Source organism: Amblyomma americanum, chromosome 11 (genome assembly GCF_052857255.1).
Source record: "Amblyomma americanum isolate KBUSLIRL-KWMA chromosome 11, ASM5285725v1, whole genome shotgun sequence".
Taxonomy (NCBI): Eukaryota; Metazoa; Arthropoda; class Arachnida; order Ixodida; family Ixodidae; genus Amblyomma; species Amblyomma americanum.
The window spans coordinates 25,699,000-25,722,312 of record NC_135507.1 but is presented as its reverse complement, the minus strand read 5'-3'; the positions used below and the strand labels follow the sequence as shown (position 1 = coordinate 25,722,312).

Sequence of the window (23,313 nt, the reverse complement as noted above, 5' to 3'; positions counted from 1 at the left end):
TTTCGACCACCTGGGGATCTTTAACGTGCACTGACATCGCACAGCACACGGGCGCCTTAGCGTTTTTCCTCCATAAAAACGCAGCCGCCGCGGTCGGGTTCGAACCCGGGAACTCCGGATCAGCAGTCGAGCGCTGAGCCACCGGGGCGGGTAGATACGTGACTAAAAAGGGGGAAAAGACGGAACCCAACATACACCCACGAAAGAGAGACAAAGTTAGACAAGAAATAGCTAATACCGAAATTCTTAATTTTTCATCACTGTCTCCCCGCCGCGGTGGCTCAGTGGTTAGGGCGCTCGACTACTGATCCGGAGTTCCCGGGTTCGAACCCGACCGCGGCGGCTGCGTTTTTATCAAGGAAAAACGCTAAGGCGCCCGTGTGCTGTGCGATGTCAGTGCACGTTAAAGATCCCCAGGTGGTCGAAATTATTCCGGAGCCCTCCACTACGGCACCTATTTCTTCCTTTCTTCTTTCACTCCCTCCTTTATCCCTTCCCTTACGGCGCGGTTCAGGTGTCCAATGATATATGAGACAGATACTGCGCCATTTCCTTTCCCCCCAAACACCAATTATTATTATTACAGTGTCCCAGTGCCGATAATAATTGGTTTTTTGGGGAAAGGAAATGGCGCAGTATCTGTCTCATATATCGTTGGACACCTGAACCGCGCCGTAAGGGAAGGGATAAGGGAGGGAGTGAAAGAAGAAAGGAAGAATGAAGTGCCGATGGCGGGAATTGGGTTTGAGGAAAGGAAAGGCGCAGTCACAGTCTCATTTCTAGGTGCGCGCCTTAACCGTGCCCTGAGGTAATTAAGGGATATGAAGGAGGGAGTGATAGAAGGGAGAAAGAGGTGCCGTAGTGGAGGGCTCCGGAATAATTTACACCACCTGGGGATCTTTAACCTGCACTGACATCGCACAGCACACGGGAGTCTTTTGCGCTTCGACTCCAGCGAAGCGCGGCCGCCGCGGTCGCGATTTGGTCCCGTCCTCAGTCTTCTGCGTGGTATGTACCCGCAGTCTTATTCTTTGTCTGCCTTGAAGTCCTACACTCTAAACAGAAAGGTGTAAAAGGGAGTAAACTGTCCTCTAGAGCACTCCCTTTTATAAAAGGCAGTGCCCTAGAAGACAGCTCACTCCCTTTTTTACTCTCATACAGGCGTATTCGTGTTTAGAATGTGCCTTCCCCCGTGCAGTTCAGGCTCCCAATAACCACAACGAGTCAGTTACCGCGCCTTTTCATTTCCTCATAACCTTCCGCCTCTAGGAGGTGTATTCCCGCATACGTGTTCTTTGTTTCCGTCCTTTCGAGCTGTTCAACCACGGGGATGTAGAGATTGTGCTTTTTTGCTTTGTTTTTTTCGTACTAGACCCGGCTGCAGCAACGTTCCCGGAGCTGCTTAATGGGACATTGAAGAGGAGTTCATTCAATTATTGTTCTCCGTAAAAATTGATTCCCCGGCTCTTTCTGTCTACGTTGAAGTTTGTCCGGCCGCGAGACAACTGAAGTTTAAGAATTTTCCCGCCAGTCCATTCAAACTCGTGACGTCCTTACCGAAAAGGACGGGTTGCCACCATGTGAATGGCGGTGTAGCGTACCCTCCGGGATCCGTGAAAGAAAATCGGCGTCGATGCACGCATTTTAGTTGCGAAATCGACCGGTGATGGCGACACCTGTATTTCGTTTTTTTTTTTCGCGGTACCCTATTGACGCAGTACCATGCTGACGCAGGCCGACTTCTATTTGGCCTCAGCATCCCTTTAACGGGGTGCTTTACGCCTACCGTTTACGAATTACCGAATCGAAATCCGGCAATAAACTACGGTCGATTTTCCAGGTTATGAGACGGTGGCGGCTAATGTATAGGCTCTGCGGCGCGTCCTGCAACTTTCTTTGCTACACCGCATTCGTGTCCTGAGCGGCCCCGTTAAGTGCATCCGAATTCAGCCGTTGGCGAGTAAGTCTCCAAGCTTTGGACCAATAAAAATGCCGAATTTTTACACAGGGGCTTTAAAGAGAGTTTCGTAAAATAAAGAAATCTGGCTATTAAGTCACGATGTCTTTCGTGACTGGGTGAACCATGAAACATTGCGCAGTAATCCCCTACAAAAATGGTCTATACACAGTCTATAGATTTCTTAGACTCTATTGCATTATCTATCTATTCATAGTCTACAGACTGTCTATAGACAAAAGTCTACTAAAAGCGTATGGCCATAAATCTATAATTGTCTATAGACTGTCTATAGCATTTGCATTGCCTATAGATTGTTCTCTAGGGTTTGCCTCTAGAGAGTCTATAGTCTTTTTAGACTATAGACTATAGACCTTCGTCGCTATACCGCATCCGTGTCCTGAGCGGCCCCATTGAGTGCATCCGAATTCAGCCATTGGCGAGTAAGTCTGCTAACTTCCAAGCTTTGGACCAATAAAAATGCCGAATTTTTACACAGGGGCTTTATAGAGAGTTTCGTAAAATAAAGAAATCTGGCTATTAAGTCACGATGTCTTTCGTGACTGGGGTGAACCATGAAATATTGCGCAGTAATCCCCTACAAAATTGGTCTATACACAGTCTATAGATTTCTTAGACTCTATTGCATTATCTATCTATTCATAGTCTACAGACTGCCTATAGACAAAAGTCTACTAAAAGCGTATGGCCATAAATCTATAATTGTTTATAGACTGTCTATAGCATTTGCATTGCCTATAGATTGTTCTCTAGGGTTTGCCTCTAGAGAGGTCTATAGTCTTTTTAGACAGAAGTCTACGGACAGTCCATAGACCGTCTAATAAATTTTTGTAAGGGATGTGCAACTTTGAAGAAAAAAATGACACGAAGCCAAGCTGTCATTAGGTTTACACCAGCAATGCTTAGAAAGAACGAATCGCATCACGTTAGATGGTGGCCTATGGTATTTATGCAAGCATACTCTCGAACTGTACAGCTATCGACATGCGCACGTCAGCGCCAGGGCGGGGCTCAGCGCAGCAGCAGAAAGCGACTCTTGGCGCTAGTAACCAAAGTGTTGTATCGGTGACAACGTTTCCATGTAAGCACGGCCACACACGGACAAACAAGCCAAACACACGCGAGCGCTCACTTCAAAACCAGCAGCTACTCCCTATAATTTTGCCACATTTGCTCCAGAGATAGCCATTCCAGGGCTCTATGCGCAAGACTGGCGAGAACTGTAGAACTTCTGAAGGCGAAGTTATTGCACCAGAACTTTTCAGTGGTCCACTGCAAGATCAACTGTATCCGGCAACTGGTTGAGTTATACAATTAAGTACTGCCTAGAAGACTGACGAACTGTATAACTTCGGAAGGCGAAGTTATTGCACCAGAACTTTGCAAAGGTCTACTGCAAGATCAACTATATCCGGAAACCCGTTGAGTTATACAAGTAAGTACTGCCTAGAAGACCGACGAACTGTACAACTTCTGAAGGCGAAGTTATCGCACCAGAACTTTGCAGTGGTCTATTGCAAGATCAACTGCATCCGAAACCGTTGAGTTATACAAGTACTGCCTAGAAGACAGATGAACTGTATAACTTCGGAAGGCGAAGTTATTGCACCAGAACTTTGCAGTGGTCTATTGCAAGATCAACTGTATCCGGCAACCTGTTGCGTTATACAAGTAAGTATACTGCCGAGCAGACCCGCCGCTCAAGAACAGCAGCGAACCACCAACATTGTCATTCGCGAAGCGCTATACCCGGGCCAGCAACAACCACCACCTTTCGCACCGAAATCCTCGTTCTCCGCGGCATGCTGACAGGGAAACACAAAACAGCCTCCTACCTCCCGTTGGCCACGTCATCTGCGCAGTGGCCCAGTTGCAGAGCGTTTCCAACGCATTGGCTGCGTCTGTGCTACCTCCGAGGTACCCTGCCAGCGTGACGGGCCCACCGGCGCGCCAAGCCCACCGCCGATCACCGCGCACGAACAAGCGCCAGCACCACCAACCACCACACAGCGCCACCAGAACCAACCGCGCACAAAAGATCTTCAGCCTGAAGCCTTCGGTACCCCCACGACGTAGAACGCGGAGACGACGGCGTGGCTTCACCGGGGCAAGCGACGGTAATTCGCGGGTGCGGTATGTGGCGACCGCGTAGGCACGCACAGCACACGGACGACCAACGTAGACAGAGCAAAACTGTCGGGAACCAACAGGCGCGGTGTCGGTTGTTGCGACAGAGGAGTCACAAGCGTCAGGACCCGAGCGCTATCGGCGCCGGAACTTGCGCGCAGCGGGACAGAAGCCGTCAACAGAATGTACTCGAAAGGCGGACCAGTAAGCTACGTTTCAATGTGCACGGGCAACAACGAAAACACGTTGTTGTGTCTCGTACAAATCCACGTCCTCCCTATCCTCTCCTATCTAAAGTGAGCGGCACCGTGTCTTCGAGTCAGACTGCTCTTACAGCCGCCCTAGAAGCTAGGTCGAGTCCCCTAGACGGATCAGGAGAGACGCGGTTCAATCTGCAGCGGTGAAGCTTATCTCGGCGTAGGCAGTGCTGCACGGAAGAGAAGGCGAAATGGATTCGCGCGCGTCATTGTGCGGATCGCAGGGCGCGTGCAAAGCGCATATCGTTTCCCAATGCGGCATCCGGCCTCGGGGCAGGCAGAGGTGCAGCATCCAAATATATACACACGCAGCACCGTCGGTGCCGAGGGTCGACTTCCGCGGCACGGCGCTCACTCGGTAGCCATGCGCCAGTGGAAGAGTACCGTCGACACTTGTGACCGTGGTGTGACGCGCTATTACGCGATATTCGGGCCTCTGAGAAACGAGAGAACAAAAGTGACAAGACGTAAGTGACGTTTGGTAAGCAAGCCATGTGGGGTGTTCTGTAACTACACGTGCTCCGTGGTACGTTTCTGATCTCGGAACTATGACGCGCAGTCCTCGGCCAGGTGCTCGTGGAAGCGGGAGAGACTGTTCAGTTCGAGAACTTTTACTCGTGTCCATTTCAATTAATCGTCAATGTGGCCACTCCTAGTATTGTACTTGTTCCCATATCGATCAGGACCCAGTATTGAACAAAGGCAGCAAGGGCCTCTCGTGTAGAGCAGATTTGCTGGTCCTGGTGCCCGAACAACTGTTTAGACTGTGTTGACATATGCCATGGCCGCTTCTTCCCACCCGTGCTAGCACACAAAGATAAAATTAAAGAAAAATATTGTGATAGCGGAAATATAGTAAGCGGGTAGGGTGTGGGAGTATTGAAAAATGGGCCACGCCCACAAACCTTAGACCCGTCGGACACTGCTACACAAGGGACATCTTCGAAGGACAGCAGAAGTATCACGGTAAAGTTCAAATATGATTGGTCAGAAGGCGATGACGTAATCCGAGTATGAGTACCACGACACCGCCTAAGTTCCTGGGTAGCCACCCTGAAAAAGATGTTGCTAATAAAGGTGCTCAGGGCGCCAGGATAATGGGGACACCTCGAAGGCGGCGAGCTTTACATATTGGCGGTGTTTTGACCACAAGAAGAATCACGAATTGAGATAAATGCGCATACTCCCCATAATGCGATTTGCTATGATAACGGTTACACCCGGTTTGTCGGCTACCATCGTCAAATGCTGGCAAGCATAGCACACCAGCTCCGCAAATGCAAAAAAAAGTGGGGGGGGGGGGCTAGAGTAGTATGTATGCCAGCACCGTTTGTCAGTGAAGAAAAAAGAATTAGGCGCAAAAATCGGAGGCCCCACGAATCATTCATCAAAGCATAGCACATCACTCGAATCAGGAGAAAAAAAAACAAACAACGAGAAATAAAAAAAGAAGACGCTACATGACGAGCAATGGGCCACAGTCTCTAGCGGCGTTTAACGCAGCACACTGTCCTGCAACCAGAACGGGCACCATTAAGCTGCTATGAAATCCAGGAGTATGTGTAGGCACTGAAGAGCTTCAGAAAACTCACACGATTCACCGGACGCGTTATTTCTTTAGCGAGCAGTGTGTCTCAGCCTAGGCACGAAGCAGCTAGAACGCGATGATTTAGCTTTATATGGCGCTGTGGGCACATATCTTTGACGGAGTGACGCCAGTAGAGCAGGAAAACACAAACGCGTCTTCCCCCCCCCCCTCCGACACACACACACACACACACACACACACACACACACACACACACACACACACACACACACACACACACACACACACACACACACACACACACACACACACACACACACACACCCCCTGTCGTTCACGTGTTCTGTGATGTGACCTCAGGTTACAACTTTGACGAACACACGTGAGCCGCCGCGGTGGCTGAGTGGTTACGGGCGCTCGGCTGCTGGCCCGAAAGACGCGGGCTCGATCCCGGCCGCGGCGGTCGAATTTCGATGGAGGCGAAATTTTAGAGGCTCGTGTACTGTGCGATGTCAGTGCACGTTAAAGAACCCCAGGTGGTCGAAATTTCCGAGCCTTTCACTACGGCGTCTCTCTTAGCCTGAGTCGCTTTGGGTCGTTAAACCCCCATAAACCAAACCAACACACGTGCATTCGCGTGAGTGTGTGTGCATGCATGAGCCCGGCTCTCCTTAGAAGCAATTACGTGAAGCTGCACCTCAGCGCCACCTCAACAGGGAGACGGCAGAGGAGGTGGCAGTGTTGCCAGAAGACCGAGCCGGAATTTTCTCGGCCTCGGTCGCGCGCCTCCGTTCCGGGAGCCCCATCGGTACGCATTAGCTTCATCCACCGAGCCAAGCGGCAGCTCTCCTTGGGGCGCGATAAGGAGCACGGCTATCTCCCGCCGACCGCCGCCGCTTCGGAGGTTTGCGGTCGAGGCCATCCAAAACGCCGTCGTCGCCGCGGCCGCGTTCCGGGCCGGAAGGTCGCGAGGTTGCATACGCGGACGCCGATGCAAAAGACGCGTCCGTGTGCCGCGCGAACGCCCACCGGAAAGACCCTGTCTGCCAAAGATGCCTACGTACAGTTTACCGACAGTTCGACGTCGTAAGAACGGAGTCCTTCCACAGGAAGCGGCCACGAAAGCGGCGGCGACACAGGGGTTTTCATCGAAGCGATCGGGGACGCCTTATGCGTGCCCGCCACAGAAAACGAGCGAACGGGGGAGGAGGAAATCCTGGCGGAAAATTTAATAATAATAATTGGTTTTTGGAGGGAAAGGAAATGGCGCAGTATCTGTCTCATGTATCGTTGGACACCTGAAACCGCGCCGTAAGGGAAGGGATAAAGGAGGGATTGAGAGAAGAAAGGAAGGGAGATGTGCCGTAGTGGAGGGCTCCGGAATAATTTCGACCACCTCGGGATCTTTAACGTGCACTGACATCGCACAGGACACGGGCGCCTTAGCGTTTTTCCTGCATAAAAGCGCAGCCGCCGCGGTCGGGTTCGAACCCGGGAACTCCGGATCAGTAGCCGAGCGCCGTAACCACTGAGCCAATTGGCTTTCTGGGGAAAAGAAACGGCGCAGTATCTGTCTCACATCTCGGCGTACACCTGAACCGCGCCGTAAGGGAAGGGATAAAGGAGGGAGTGAAAGAAGAAAGGAAGAAAGCGGTGCCTGGGGATCTTTAACGTGCACTGACATCGCACAGAGGACAGCAGCTTACTCCCTTTCTAATCCATACATGCGTATTCGTGTTTACAGTGTATGTCGGGCTTTGATGACAAATACACGGCGTGGCGTACGAAAAAAAAACAGTTGTCCCGCTCGTAGAGACAACTTCTTCAGGCGAGTGAAAGCAGCTGCTTGGATACAGTCTTCAAGAGAACGAATGCCTTCCTGATGAGGTAAGGCTCTGTTCTCCAAGCATACGCACTCCGCGAGAAAGTTGTATAGGATTCCGCAGATACGGCTACCCTTTTTAAACCTCGTGGCAATCTGCAGCCATGCATCCCAAAAAACACCTAAGAAGGTGAACAGACGCAGGCACGCACATATGCGCACACATTGCAGGCAAGAAGCGAGCGCAAGCACAAATCTTATTGCTTCAGTACTTTAGGAGGAGCGATATAGTGTGACGCGTGGTCCATGCAGGCGGGCTTTACTGGGGCCTGCATTTCAAGGGCGAGGTTGCGACTGCCTGGAGAACGAAAACAAAGAGAGGTGGGAAAGAGGTCACCCGAAAACGCAAACGCATTGCATGCCCTATCTTGTTTACCGACGTGTCTACCCAGAGTTGTCACAGAGGGCAACTTCTCCCCTCTCATTCGCCAGAATGCGTACGTAGCTTGCGTGCGCTATCTGCTGGCAGGAGTGCAGAGATGCAAGAGATGGGGGGGGGGGGGTCAGAAAGAGAATGGGCCATCTCCTCGCGCTGGAGGGGCTCTCAAGAGCGCAAACACACTCGGGGGAAGACGCACGCACCATTCAAGCCACGATGGGTGCTGTCTACACCGGGCTCAGTCAGAAGGAAAAAGATGCACAACATCCGGCCACATCTCCCGCAGAAACGAGGGTGCGTTGCCGAGACGCCCGTATGCTCGGGCCTCTCTAACTATACATCGCCTTGCGACGCCGCAAGACGCTTTTAGAGTAGAGCGAAGAACGGAGGTTCTTTTGCAACGCTATAGAATTTTCCAGCAAGACGTCGCTACGAGTATACCTCACAAAGTCGTGCATACTTATGGAGAAAAGAGCGCACGAAAAAGCGGACAGAGACGAGAAGATGACATATCCAAAAGAGGTGTACAGTCGGGGACAAAAGTCTCCGGACCGTGTCGTCCGTAGAACGAAGCCGATAGCTCTATTTTTAGCCGCCGGTTGGAGACCAACTTGTGGAGGTTTGGTTTATAGCTTTAGGGGGGATTTAACGTCCCAAAGGGACTCCGCAGTGAAAGGCGCCGGAAATTTCGACCACCTGGGGTTCTTTAACGTGCACTGACATCGCACAGTACACGGGCCCCTAGAATTTCGCCTGCATCGAAATTCGACTGCCGTGGCCGGGATCGAACCAGCGTCTTTCGGGTCAGCAGCCGAGCGCCATAACCACTCAGCCACCGCGGCGGCTCAACTTGTGGAGGCGAAAGTCAAAATTCTCTTCTTTCACCTGCAGAAGTGTAGACTTCAGCCGGCGGCTAGGCGAAAGTCAAAATTCTCTTCTTTCACCTGCACAAGTGTAGACTTCAGCCGGCGGCTAATAATATAACTACTGGTTTCGTTTGCGGATCACGCGGTCCGGGGACTTTTGTTCCCGACTGTGCATACATCAACTGGAAGCTACGCACATCACTTCCGCATGACTTCGAGGCAATTGATCGATCGATTGATTGATTGACTTTTACGTTCTAAAGCAACACTATGGGCTTAGAAAGCACAGCGCTGTTTAGAACTCGGGATTAATTTCGCCCACCCAGAGTTCTCAGCTGCTGGAATCCATGGGGCTCGAAACAAGACAGCTGATCGACGAGTTGAACTCGAACGAGAGATCGCAAATGAAAATGCCAAGGGAGGAAAATTCTGGCTGATGGAGGCACGGACTGACAAGACAGTTCTCGCTTGCAAAGTGTGAAAAGACGGAAAGTTCGTGTACTCGCATTTCTGTTGGCGATAAAGAAATTCCCGGCGGCCGTGATTAATTCAGTGCCCCCCCCCCACACACACACACAGTGTTCGTCACTGCGGCAAGGGGTCAATTCCTATGTCGTAGGTGGACGCTATAACCGCATCATTCTGCGCCTGGTTATCTGCTTGTCGTTACAGAACCGTTGCATTCACCTGTAGTACGAAGCAAGATAGAAATTCCACTCCCGGTGGAATACAAAAACACACCTGACCAGACGCGTAATCCATCAAAATGCTGCATTCATTTTAGGTCAGTACGCGCAAAGTGCATGGTTTGCGAGATAAATGCCTGGGCGCGGAGGAATTTTATCTCCGAACAGCTGACGGCAACTGACTTCCACGTATAAAGGCCATTCATAACGGCACTTATCGGAGCTTTACGACGTCCCCCCCCCCCCCCCCACACCATAATTAAGACAAGGAAAATAATATAGAGAAAACACGCGAGTCTTCCGAGTGGAACAACCTCAGGGCAATTTAAACGTTGTGTAGCCACAGAGCGCTGACCTCGCGGCCGATATGCACTGTTATACAACCCAAGAGCGCATTGACGTCGCAGGGCGGACGCCTAATGTGAGTTGAAGTCCGCTGACATTGAGGCATCGCGCAACCTGACGCGGAGCAAACGGACTGGACACCTTCAATACAACTGCTAAATGGGCGTGTTGGTAATACATTCTTGAGGGTATACCAGCGGAACAAAGGCTAGAGGAAGTGGACATCTTCAGAATGCGTATTTGCGAGCAATTCCCCGGAATCATCAGGAAAGCGTCTCGTAAATGCACTTGTAGCGCAAAGATACCGGCTCGGATATATCAGCTACTAGGCTGCATCCCTCGTTCAAGTATACATGTCCCACAGTCTGCACACCCCTGGAGGAGCGTTCAATAATATTTGCTTCAAGGGCTCTAACGTTTTTATTAAACGGCGGAACCCTTATAGAATGGTCTATAGACAGTCTATCTATAGATTTCTTACAGACTCTACTGCCTCCCTACAGATATTTATTTTTGTTTATTCATAATCTATAGACAAAAGTCTACTAAATGTGTATGGCCATATATTGTCTATGGACTGTCTAAAGGATTTGCATTGCCTACATACTGTTCTCTAAGGTTTCAGAAGAATGGTGAGTTGGATGTAGTTCATTTTGGCGGTAAAAATTCTGTGTCCTTCTTCCGTTCGCGCTGAATTTTTACCGCCAAAATCTCTAAGGCTTGTCTATAGAGTCTGTAGACTTTATAGACAGGAGGCTATGGACAGTCTATAGACTCTCTAAAGAAATTTCCGTAAGAGAAGTTGAAGTTGCTGAAATGAAATGAAAGTCTCAAATGTACCCCTTCCCAGGAGCACGTCGTTTTCCTGCACAGCCCCCACCAGCAGCAATGTATTTCCGCTTCCGGTGCGCCAGTCCCAGTTGCCGTCGGAGAAGATGGAAGGCAGCCGTCGACGGCGCCAGCGGCACGGCAACGGTATACGTGGCCTCTCCTTGGGGAGCGATGAGGACGGGTCCTGCCTTCACCTTGAGAGCAGCCACAAGTCCGACAGTGCAAGGTCCGGGCTGCGAGGTGAGTGAGGCAAAATAGGTCCCCTCACTTTTCTACGACGTCAGCAGAGTCTAGCGCACCGGAAGTAGTACATTGCTGCTGGAGGGAACCATACAGGAAAGCGACGTGCCCCTGGGAAAGGGGACATTTCAAACTTTCACCTCAGTTGAACGTTTTTCAGTTCCGTCCGTTAATAAAAAGCTGCCACTCGAGACAAGCAAAGCTTACTGAACACCTCTACTGCGGGACGACTGCGTTGCAAGACCACGACATCCTCGTCTCACGCTCAAGGGCGGCCTATATGCATTGTCTCACAACTGAGCAGGAATGTATACAGCTGGCGTCACCAAATTACCAGCCGCAGAGTCTCTCAGCCACTTCTCCATTGGGATACCTCGGTATTGGCCAGCGCACCTCGGCTGACTACGCCGGGCTATCGCGAGGCTTCCCAAGTCTCAAGAGCGAGCCAATCCAAGAACCATCCTCACTCGCGATGTATTTCGGGAATTCATATCCTCGCTTTGCTGGCGCCCAGCTATATATACTCCGCTTCAATGCGGACAGATTGTGAGGCAATTTGTTTGGTTTTGAGGACATCGTCTGGACGGACCGCTCCCGAAAGCATTGAAACCAGAAATGTCGAGTCCGGGCACTGGTATACGCGACACACACGCGTCCCACACACCCTCGGCCACTTTTCTCAACACCGTGTCCCAAACACAACACACAAACACGTGTCGAGCGGTGACGATTTCGAGAAAAAGGCGGACCATATGGAGACGACGGCATGGTGGCCGCCTTTATCCACCAACGAATCCGCGGATACTGCGTACACTGGGGATCACATTCCTTCCGCACAACCGGAGAGACCACGGAGCAAGCAAGAAATCACAAGACAAAGGGGGCTGCTGGAGCCTCTTACAGCGAACGGAGCTCTGCGTTTCCTCCTCGGAGATCTCGGGCGAGCTCTGGCTGACGTTGGCGATCGATCCGCCGCTGGGCGAGACGACCTGCTGCTGGGAGGTCTTCTTCTGGCCAGGAGGGGCGGCCTTGGTCAAGGGTGCACCGGGCGCCGATTTCTGGACGACAGAGGCGGGGGTCGTTGCAGGCTGCTCGACTTTCGCCGGACCCGCCGACAGCTCGGTCTGCTTCTGCTTGCCGCTGAACCATTTGCGCATCTTGTTCACCAGGCCGCCGCCGCCGCCTCCGGGCCGGCCGGGCGAGCCATGGCGATGGCCCTGCTGCCGCCGCCCTTCGGCGGGCGGCTCGAGCGTTCCAACGGCCAGCTCGCCTCTTTCCACCTGCTCTTCTTCCTCTTCTTCTACCCCCTCCTCGCCACTAGGGGCGCTATGCGACACAGATGGCTGCTGCTTCTTCTTCCTTCCACCAAGACCCTTCCTCCAAGCGCACCTCCGAAACGGGCGGAGGGGTTAAAGGGTCACCAGCTGCGCGATGTGGCACCTCGAAATATTTTTTGTTCTGCCTATTCCTTTTTGGAGTTCACGTTTTCCTCGATGACGCAGGGCCGACTGAGGTCGTCTTTTTCCACTGCCTCCTCTCGGCTGGCTTTTCCTCCTTCAGAATGACGAGTGCGCGACGCGGATCGCGGTCGCGCGTTCTTGGATATGCGTGGCCACCACCACCGCAACGGGCTGGGGCGGAGGTCTGGTCGCTCAAGAATCCCAAATGAGGAGACTCCTCGCAAGTCCCCGACGTGCGCCCTACACGAGCCGCCCAGATGCACCCAGGACAGGCGCGGAGTGTACTCTCGAGCACGTCTTCGTCCGAGGGGGGGGGCTTTCTCTTTTTTTTGCTTTCTCCGAGTCTCCTATCCTCGAGTACGCTCAGAAAGAGGGTTAACGCGAGCGTCGCCGGCAGCACCACAGCTTCAGGCGGCGGGCGACTCTTTCCAGAAACCTGTCCGCCGGCGGTTGTGCCCCCGGGATGTTTCTGCTGGCTTCGCACAGCGGGGAGCCGTGTTTTTCTCTTTCGCCGCTCGTCGTCCGTGTAGTACGAGTAGCTTTGCGCACTCTCTCTTGAAGTTCGGCCAAAGGCGCAGCAATGTCTTCGCTACTTGGCGGATGCCCGGACAAGCTCTGGTGCGCGGCCAAAGACCTCGGCGTCTCGCTGTGCAGTAGTGGACGGAAGCGGCTTCGAGGACGACCTCCTTCGTTCTACGTCTCGCGAACACGCTCACGCCGAAGGTTCTCTGCTGGACAGCACTGGCACAACACAGACACACGCGCGCACAGGCACAAAACTGTCGCGAGCGCACAGCACAAATCCAATTGGCGCGGACACGGCCCGAAGATCACCCGACGTCCAGCGACGCACCGAAGGCGACCAAAGGTCCACTGAGCACCGGTACACTGTCTTGTCACACAGGTCGCCTAAGACGATGATGACGACTTTGCACGCGACCACAGGGGTCCCGGGAGGAATCGCGGAGCGAAGCGCGACTCGCCGGACACGCCTCTCACGCAACTCCGCAGTTTCTCGGTCGCCCGCTCTCGCTACACGGATTCGACACAAAGGCGCGGAATCGTCTCGCTCGACACAATCGCGCGATGTGTGCCGAGCACAGCAGCGCACGCACTTCGCAGCGGGACGAAGAGGAGGAGGAGAAGAAATGGGAAAGGAGGGCAGCGGGGGGGGGGGGGGGGGTTCGGAGAGAAACCGCACCAGTTAGCAGCGGCGGCAGCAAACACAACTGCAGAAGCAGCAAAGAAATCCCCGGTCCGTCGCAGCAACAGCAGCAGCCGTCGTAGTCGTCAGGAGAGCGGCGGCGCGGCTGCTCGGTATAGTACACGTATACGCGCGGATGCCGCCCGAATCCTAATGGGGTGGCGACGCCGATAAAGTTCGCGTCCCTCACCACCGCCGGGGCGAGCCGATCACGTCGCGCGCAAGCGGGTGAGCGAGCCGACGAGGTGAGCAGCTCTCTCGAGTCAAGGTTAGCTCCAGACACACACACACGGCCGCTCGAGTAGAACGTCCCCTCGGAGCAGCCACTCCTCGCTCACACTTTCCCCTAAGCGCGCGGGGTCCGCACACTTTCTCCTCGCCTTGAATCAACCCGGGAGGGAAGCTTGAAAGAGAAACGGTGGAACGCGTTTCACAGACCCGAGGGGTCCGCGGCTAGCAAAACAACAACCCGGCGTCAATGAGGCCGCGAGGGTCGAATGGGGTGTCTTCGCTTGGGGATCCCGAGCAGCGGCCGTTCTCCTCGATAGTCCAGCCGGCGTGAAGGAAAGAGAAGACGCTTCTTGCGCCCAGCGGGCGGTCCCGGCGCGGCCAATTCCCCCACCACCACCAGAGGAAAGCAGCCAGGGAAGGCAATCAGTCTCGTTCGTCGCAGGCAGCACCCGCGCGCTCTTGTGTAACTCCAGCAGCAACGCTTATCGGAACCTCGACGCCGGTAGCCAATGGCGACGTACGTCGCCGATCGGCTAGCGGGGGTCGCGAACAAAGGGTCTTCTTCGCGGCGGAGACTGCGACACGCTGTCGCAGCGTCGGCGATATACGCGACACAGCAGCAGCAGCAGCTGGGCGCGCGCTGCTTGCCATTTGTGGGCGAGCTAGAGGAAATACGATGCGCAGTACAATGTTCGTGTGTGTGTACACAAGGCGCGCGAGACAGCAGGGGCAGTGCAGCGCTCTGCCTGGTGGTCGTGGGGGAAACAAAAAAACAAGAAACGATCCAGCGAGTCTACGGACGACGGAAGCAAGGACGCGGAAATTGTTCTTAGCACACTAGCGTTAGCACGCCATCTGCGCGCGTCGGCCGTCACGTGTTGAACACAGTCGGAAACGCGGCTGGAACTATTCTCTCTTCGTTAGCGCGTCTCTATGCGAGTGTAACGTCTAAACTAGAGCGAGTGTGGGCACTTCTAGAGACACATTTATTTATCAACGTTTCGACCGCGGTGCGGTCTCCTTCAGGACTGTCCTCAAGAAGACCGCACCGCGGTCGATACGTTGATAAATAAATGTGTCTCTGTAGAAGTGCCCACTTCTCTTAAACCTATATATATATATATATATATATATATATATATATATATATATATATATATATATATATATATATATATTATATATATATATATATATATATATATATATATATATATATATATATATATATTGCAGGGGGTGAAGGTCGGATGGATCCGGTACAACATAAACGCAAGAGGGTGGGCGCACGGTGGAATAAGTAAATCTTTATTCTAACGTTTCGACCAGGGTGTGGCCTTCGTCAGAGAGCAGCAGATTGGACAGCCGTCGCCGTAGCTCAGTTGGCAGAGCACCGGACGCGGTATTCGGAGGTCGTGGGTTCGGATCCCACCGGCGGCATGGTTGTTTTTCTGCTGCTTTATAAGTAGTTTTATTTAAGCGATAGATTAATCGAAGTAATATTATCCCACTGCATCAGCCCTACACATTAAAAAAAAAATTTAACATTCCCCTGTGTACCTTGGTTTCGGTAACTGTTCGCTCCCTTCATAAGTATATATATATATATTCCTTACATTCATTTTCTACGCTCTGGTCGGCAACAAAATCTTGGTGCGTACATTTTCTTGCTCCCGAGCTATTCGTTTGAGTGCACTAAACAAACAGGCAAGCAGGAAAACAGGCGACAAGGTTCTGCTGTAACTTTTTATGCTAGTTTGATTCCCAAGTGCTGTGCGCCTCTCGAGGACGTATACGACTTGCGAAGCCGCGTTTTATGACCCGAAGCTCTCCCTCTGGCAACCGGTGTCACCAAACACCGACGCGAAAGCGTGTTGCCACAGAGGTGCGCGTTCTTAGCGCAAGCGCGACGTCAAAGACAGAAAGAAAGAAGAAAAATGCATCAAAGAGAGAGAGAGAGAATAGTGGCGAGTCTCGGTAGACGTATTAAGATGCTCCGTCGAGAACCTTCGCGAGCTCCATCCGTCCTCGTTCAGCGCAGGATCTCAGTACCTCTACGCGAAGCACTTAACGACCCGGTCGGCATATACACCGCAGAGCTATGCATAGCATCCGCGCACCCGCCAGGGCATTTACCGAGTTTTCCCACACTTAAGCTGCACTACTCCGGGCATAGGCTATATACGTGCAGCTGGCTGCGTCTACTACAGTTTTAAGCAGCGCGATCTAAGACCGTATAGCAGCCGTGAAAACCGAGGTCTGCAACCGAAGGGCTCAGAAGAACTCGCCACGCCACAAGCCCTAGCTGGTATTATCGTTTCCAGTAGTATTTGTACCATATTCGAACATAGCTTACGGTGTACAAACGCTTCGACGACCTTTGCATTCTTCGAGTGCCACACTCAAGAACAGCTTACGGCGAACAAATTCCTCGACAACCTTCTCTTTTGAAGCGGCTAGCTGCGAAAATTGTACGTATGGTGCGCACATCGAACCTGAACCATTTCTTTAGTTCGCATGCAGTGCTGTGTCTGCTAATTCGTATTATCGTGACGTGTATTTTTCAAGCACAACACACAAAAAATAATGCACAAGTGGAACTTCAGCATTAATCAGTTTCAAATACTCTCACCTCACTTTACCTCTCGCCTGTTTCATTTTAAACGCGAGTTGTCTGTGCATTAGGTTCATGGTTTTCTAGTTTGTCGTCGGTCCTTTCAACAAGTGAAGCTCATTGGTCCTCAGACTCCTCACTGAAAGCGTGTCCTATCTCCGTCCTTCGTTCTTTCTGTGCAGTTCGACATACGAGAAAATCCGCCACCAAACGTGTTTTTCTGTTTGCCTATACGCCCCGCCGCGGTGGCTCAGTGGTTAGGGCGCTCGACTACTGATCCGGAGTTCCCGGGTTCGAACCCGACCGCGGCGGCTGCGGAAAAACGCTGAGGCGCCCGTGTGCTGTGCGATGTCAGTGCACGTTAAAGATTCCCAGGTGGTCGAAATTATTCCGGAGCCCTCCACTACGGCACCTCTGCCTTCCTTTCTTCTTTCACTCCCTCCTTTATCCCTTCCCTTACGGCGCGGTTCAGGTGTCCAACGATATATGAGACAGATACTGCGCCATTTCCTTTCCCCCAAAAAACCAATTATTATTATTATTGCCTATACGCGTGCGCTCAACGGTGCTTTCGCGGGATTTCTTTTCGTTTTTTTTCTGAGGGGAGGGGGGGGGGGGATCACGTCGCCTACCAGCAGCTTCTCGCCTGCAATTGTAGCAATAATCATTACTGTAGATTTCTTGGAAATAGAGTCGATTCAATTCGACAAATTGAACAGACCCGCAGCAGCATCAAATGACGGGCGCCCCCGACTACAGGAGTCACGTGTCACTCTAAATATTATTACGCCTATATGGGAGTAAAAAGAGAGTAAATTCTAAATAGGAGTGTGCTAGAGGATCGCTTACACCCTTTTTACCCCTTTCTGTTAATGGGGATAAAAGGGGAGTAAATTCTAAATAGCAGTGTGCTAGAGGATCGCTTACTCTTTTTTACTCCTTGCTGTTAATGGAGGTAAAAGGGGAGTAAATTCTAAATAGGAGTTTGCTAGAGGATCGCTTACACCCTTTTTACTCCTTTCTGTTAATGGGGATAAAAGGGGAGTAAATTCTAAATAGGAGTGTGCTAGAGGATCGCTTACACCCTTTTTACTCCTTTCTGTTAATGGGGATAAAAGGGGAGTAAATTCTAAATAGGAGTGTGCTAGAGGATCGCTTACACCCTTTTTACTCTTTTCTGTTAATGGGGATAAAAGGGGAGTAAATTCTAAATAGCAGTGTGCTAGAGGATCGCTTACACCCTTTTTACTCCTTTCTGTTAATGGGGATAAAAGGGGAGTAAATTCTAAATAGGAGTGTGCTAGAGGATCGCTTACACCCTTTTTACTCCTTTCTGTTAATGGGGATAAAAGGGGAGTAAATTCTAAATAGGAGTGTGCTAGAGGATCGCTTACACCCTTTTTACTCCTTTCTGTTAATGGGGATAAAAGGGGAGTAAATTCTAAATAGGAGTGTGCTAGAGGATCGCTTACACCCTTTTTACTCCTTTCTGTTAATGGGGATAAAAGGGGAGTAAATTCTAAATAGCAGTGTGCTAGAGGATCGCTTACACCCTTTTTACTCCTTTCTGTTAATGGGGATAAAAGGGGAGTAAATTCTAAATAGCAGTGTGCTAGAGGATCGCTTACACCCTTTTTACTCCTTTCTGTTCATGGGGATAAAAGGGGAGTAAATTCTAAATAGGAGTGTGCTAGAGGATCGCTTACACCCTTTTTACTCCTTTCTGTTAATGGGGATAAAAGGGGAGTAAATTCTAAATAGGAGTGTGCTAGAGGATCGCTTACACCCTTTTTACTCCTTTCTGTTAATGGGGATAAAAGGGGAGTAAATTCTAAATAGCAGTGTGCTAGAGGATCGCTTACACCCTTTTTACTCCTTTCTGTTAATGGGGATAAAAGGGGAGTAAATTCTAAATAGGAGTGTGCTAGAGGATCGCTTACACCCTTTTTACTCCTTTCTGTTAATGGGGATAAAAGGGGAGTAAATTCTAAATAGGAGTGTGCTAGAGGATCGCTTACACCCTTTTTACTCCTTTCTGTTAATGGGGATAAAAGGGGAGTAAATTCTAAATAGGAGTGTGCTAGAGGATCGCTTACACCCTTTTTACTCCTTTCTGTTAATGGGGATAAAAGGGGAGTAAATTCTAAATAGCAGTGTGCTAGAGGATCGCTTACACCCTTTTTACTCCTTTCTGTTAATGGGGATAAAAGGGGAGTAAATTCTAAATAGCAGTGTGCTAGAGGATCGCTTACACCCTTTTTACTCCTTTCTGTTAATGGGGATAAAAGGGGAGTAAATTCTAAATAGCAGTGTGCTAGAGGATCGCTTACACCCTTTTTACTCCTTTCTGTTAATGGGGATAAAAGGGGAGTAAATTCTAAATAGCAGTGTGCTAGAGGATCGCTTACACCCTTTTTACTCCTTTCTGTTAATGGGGATAAAAGGGGAGTAAATTCTAAATAGCAGTGTGCTAGAGGATCGCTTACACCCTTTTTACTCCTTTCTGTTAATGGGGATAAAAGGGGAGTAAATTCTAAATAGCAGTGTGCTAGAGGATCGCTTACACCCTTTTTACTCCTTTCTGTTAATGTGGATAAAAGGGGAGTAAATTCTAAATAGCAGTGTGCTAGAGGATCGCTTACACCCTTTTTACTCCTTGCTGTTAATGGGGTAGAGTGGAGTAAATTCTAAATAAGAGTGTGCTAGAGGTTCGCTTACTCTTTTTTACTCCTTGCTGTTAATGGGGTAAAAGGGGAGTAAGTTCTAAATAGGAGTGTGCTAGAGGATCGCTTACTTTTTCTTACTCCTTGCTGTTAATGGGGTAAAGGGAGTAAATTCTAAATAGGAGTTCGCTAGAGGTTCGCTTACTCTTTTTTTACTCCTTGCTGTTAATGGGGTAGAGTGGAGTAAATTCTAAATAGGAGTGCACTAGAGGATCGCTTTCTCTTTTTTACTCCTTGCTGTTAATGGGGGTAAAAAGGGAGTAAATTCTAAATAAGGGTGCGCTAGAGGATCGCTTATTCGTTTTTTTCACTCCTTTCTGTTTAGAGTGATGTCTCCGAGTGCGTCGCCCGTATCGTGACGCGAGAGGCGGTAAACACCGCGTATAGGACGCACGCAGCGACGCGAGGAATGTCGTAACGCCAGCAGCCGCTACTTTCACTTTCTCACGAAAGCGATTCCGCAAAACGAATGTGGGCGGACGAGGCCGATGCGTACACACACATGCCGGCTTGTTACGCCACTTGTGACGAGTAGAGTGCGGTCGGTATCGCACCCCCCCCCCCGTTCCCTTTCCACCCTGTCGGCGCACAGACGCATTCCGACGCGAAGCCAGAGGAGCATTTTTCTTGCATACTTCAGCTGCGGCTCTCCGGATTGCTTTTACCGCACAACGCCCGTATACTGTCGTCACGCCTCTGTCTCTCCCTCTCCCTCCCCCTCTTTCCCCTCTTGCTTGGTAATAGTAAAACTGCTACGAGGAGGCAACGCGTTGCGGTTCTTTCTTTATTTCTTTCTTTCTCTTTCTTTACTTCTTTCTTTCTTTCATCGTACCTTCTCCCTTTGTGATGAAATGCTCTATTCTTGCCATCCGTTTTGTAATAATGTTAATCCTGTACTTTGCTGCTTATGTCGAAGAGCGGAATCGTGGCGTGCATTTTTCGCTTATGAGTCGCGTTAATATGTAGTCGAGTGCATTTCATTAGCCTTATTTTTAATTGAATAATAATTTCTTTCTTTTTCACAACCTTAGTAATTTTTCACTGCGTTGTCTCTGCCAATAAATATTCTCGACTTCACTTTTTTCCCCACGTCCAGATCCCTCCACTACGATACCACTTCGCACAAGAAGACCAATTTGTCAGGTGTTTCTTCACCAAAGTTGAAAATGATTTTGTGACATTATACGCCAAGAGGAAAAAAGGGTTAGAAAACAGGAAAAAAGTGCTCGACACACAAGCGTTGAGTGAATGTGGCCGCAGCTGGCAGAGGACAGGGTTAATTTGGAGAGACATGGGAGAGGTTTTTGTCCTGCAGGGGGCGTAGCCAGGCTGATGATAATGATGATTAATTGAATGCTCAAACACTGTCCTCTCCCATATTGGAGCGACCTGCAAAGGAGGCCCAAATACAGTCGTATACTGTGGGACCTCGTCTTGTACATAATTTGCTACAGCACTTTTAATGCATTGATATATAGTTGACAAACTTAAAACATTCACTGAAAAAGATAAGCGCTTTTTTACACTTTACATACTCTAATCAGACTATCGGTTAGAAGTCCACCGTTTTCCAGGGAAAAACAAACTTTTTCTGCAGGACAGCCAGCAATGCGATTTGTATGTGCGTTGTATTAATATCTTACGCAAAAAAAACACCACTTCTTCATCATATCGTTAAAGTTGTTGATGTCCTCACCGATCTTCATGTCGATATGGTCAGCCGAAGCCAGGAGCCCATTAGGAAAGCGAAAGCCAACAGCCCTCAAGCGTAGAATTTCACGAACAAGTAAAATACAAACCATTTTAAAAAAATTTCACGAATTTCCAAAAGAATAATTGGCCACATGCTTCTGCGAGGTCACCTACCGTGGACAGGACATCTCTCAGGTCGTAAAATCGCTGCAATCTTGAGGTGCAGGTTACCATCGGAGCTACACTTTCATACGCAAACATGTGTCAGCGCAAGCCATGCTAAGCGGGCGCGCAACACGATAGCGTGATGCGGGCAAAGAAATACTGTCTATAAAGAAAGAAAGAAATAAGTGCAGACTTGTTGCTTCGACATCTGTCATTCGATATTAGCGCTAGTACGAATTAACCAGGATAGGCGCATACATGTAAACGTGAGTTGTTTTTTTGTCGTTCCCTCAGTACTTTGTATACAAGCTCAAGAGTCGAATGAGAGATGTGATTGATCGGTACACCGTATACGCGGCCTTTGCTAATCGCGACCGCCAGAAGTGATTGGAAATTCTTGCAGTGAACATAACCATGGCCAAAGAAAGACGCAACCGCCAAAATGCAGTACGTTAAAGACGCAGCTCTGACTCATAACGAAGCTTTTATAAGCTAGAAAAGGTTAAGAAAAGTGATATACAAATGTCACCGCCAACAGTGCGGCTGCAAGTAAACTGCACTTGCTACAAGAGTTATCTTTCGGGCTGATCTCTGAGGCAAGGTTACAGCGCCACTCACGTACAAATAGAAATCATAGAGTCCTTTCTGGTCGTGACGTCATGAGTCTGAATAAAGTGGTGGGGAAAATTTTCAAATCCTATTTTCGCAGAAATAAATTAGCCTCTTGCTGCCGGATATACACCAGCATTCACTCTAAACAAAAAGGAGTAAAAATAGAGCAAGCTGTTCTCTGGCGCACAAAGGGTGTGCACTACAGGACAGCTTACTCTATTTTTACTCCAATATAGGAGTATTAATGTTTATGGTGCAGCCAGAAAGGCGAACACCTTTTATAAAAGGGTGTGCACTACAGGACAGCTTTATTTTTACTCCAATATAGGAGTAATAATGTTTATGGTGCAGCCAGAAAGGCGCACACTCTTTTATAAAAGGGTGTGCACTACAGGACAGCTTTATTTTTACTCCAATATAGGAGTATTAATGTTTATGGTGCAGCCAGAAAGGCGCACAGCCTTTTAAAATGTGTGCACTATAGGACAGCTTTATTTTTACTCCAATATAGGAGTAATAATGTTTATGGTGCAGCCAGAAAGGCGGACACCCTTTTATAAAAGGGTGTGCACTACAGGACAGCTTTATTTTTACTCCAATATAGGAGTAATAATGTTTATGGTGCAGCCAGAAAGGCGCACACCCTTTTATAAAAGGGTGTGCACTACAGAACCGCTTTATTTTTACTCCAATATAGGAGTATTAATGTTTATGGTGGAGCCAGAAAGGCGCATACCCTTTTATAAAAGGGTGTGCACTACAGGACAGCTTTATTTTTACTCCAATATAGGAGTATTAATGTTTATGGTGCAGCCAGAAAGGCGCATACCCTTTTATAAAAGGGTGTGCACTACAGGACAGCTTTATTTTTACTCCAATATAGGAGTAATAATGTTTATGGTGCAGCAAGAAAGGCGCACACCCTTTTATAAAAGGGTGTGCACTACAGGACAGCTTTATTTTTACTCCAATATAGGAGTAATAATGTTTATGGTGCAGCAAGAAAGGCGCACACCCTTTTATAAAAGGGTGTGCACTACAGGACAGCTTTATTTTTACTCCAATATAGGAGTAATAATGTTTATGGTGCAGCAAGAAAGGCGCACACCCTTTTATAAAAGGGTGTGCACTACAGGACAGCTTTATTTTTACTCCAATATAGGAGTAATAATGTTTATGGTGCAGCAAGAAAGGCGCACACCCTTTTATAAAAGGGTGTGCACTACAGGACAGCTTTATTTTTACTCCAATATAGGAGTAATAATGTTTATGGTGCAGCAAGAAAGGCGCACACCCTTTTATAAAAGGGTGTGCACTACAGGACAGCTTTATTTTTACTCCAATATAGGAGTAATAATGTTTATGGTGCAGCAAGAAAGGCGCACACCCTTTTATAAAAGGGTGTGCACTACAGGACAGCTTTATTTTTACTCCAATATAGGAGTAATAATGTTTATGGTGCAGCAAGAAAG

The 23,313-nt window shown here is 49.5% G+C and overlaps 1 protein-coding gene and 1 non-coding gene across 8 annotated transcripts in view; one reads left to right on the top strand and one right to left on the bottom strand.

Moving 5' to 3' along the window:
- Positions 1-23,313, bottom strand: part of Pka-C1 (Protein kinase, cAMP-dependent, catalytic subunit 1) — a 177,866-nt gene that overhangs the window by 114,199 nt on the left and 40,354 nt on the right. For 2 of the 7 annotated variants that reach the window (XM_077644470.1, XM_077644471.1), the window contains exon 1: positions 12,042-14,609. The exons of 3 other annotated variants lie outside the window; for them this stretch is intronic. In XM_077644470.1, coding sequence (XP_077500596.1) covers positions 12,042-12,297 — 256 coding nt within the window. In that variant the 5' untranslated portion in view covers positions 12,298-14,609. Of the gene's footprint in view, positions 1-3,813; positions 3,952-12,041; positions 14,610-23,313 lie in introns of those variants that run through there. 2 more of the 7 variants (XM_077644476.1, XM_077644473.1) reach the window with 2 other exon arrangements.
- Positions 15,403-15,475, top strand: TRNAP-CGG (transfer RNA proline (anticodon CGG)). The gene has a single exon. It is a non-coding gene; the product is annotated as a tRNA-Pro (tRNA).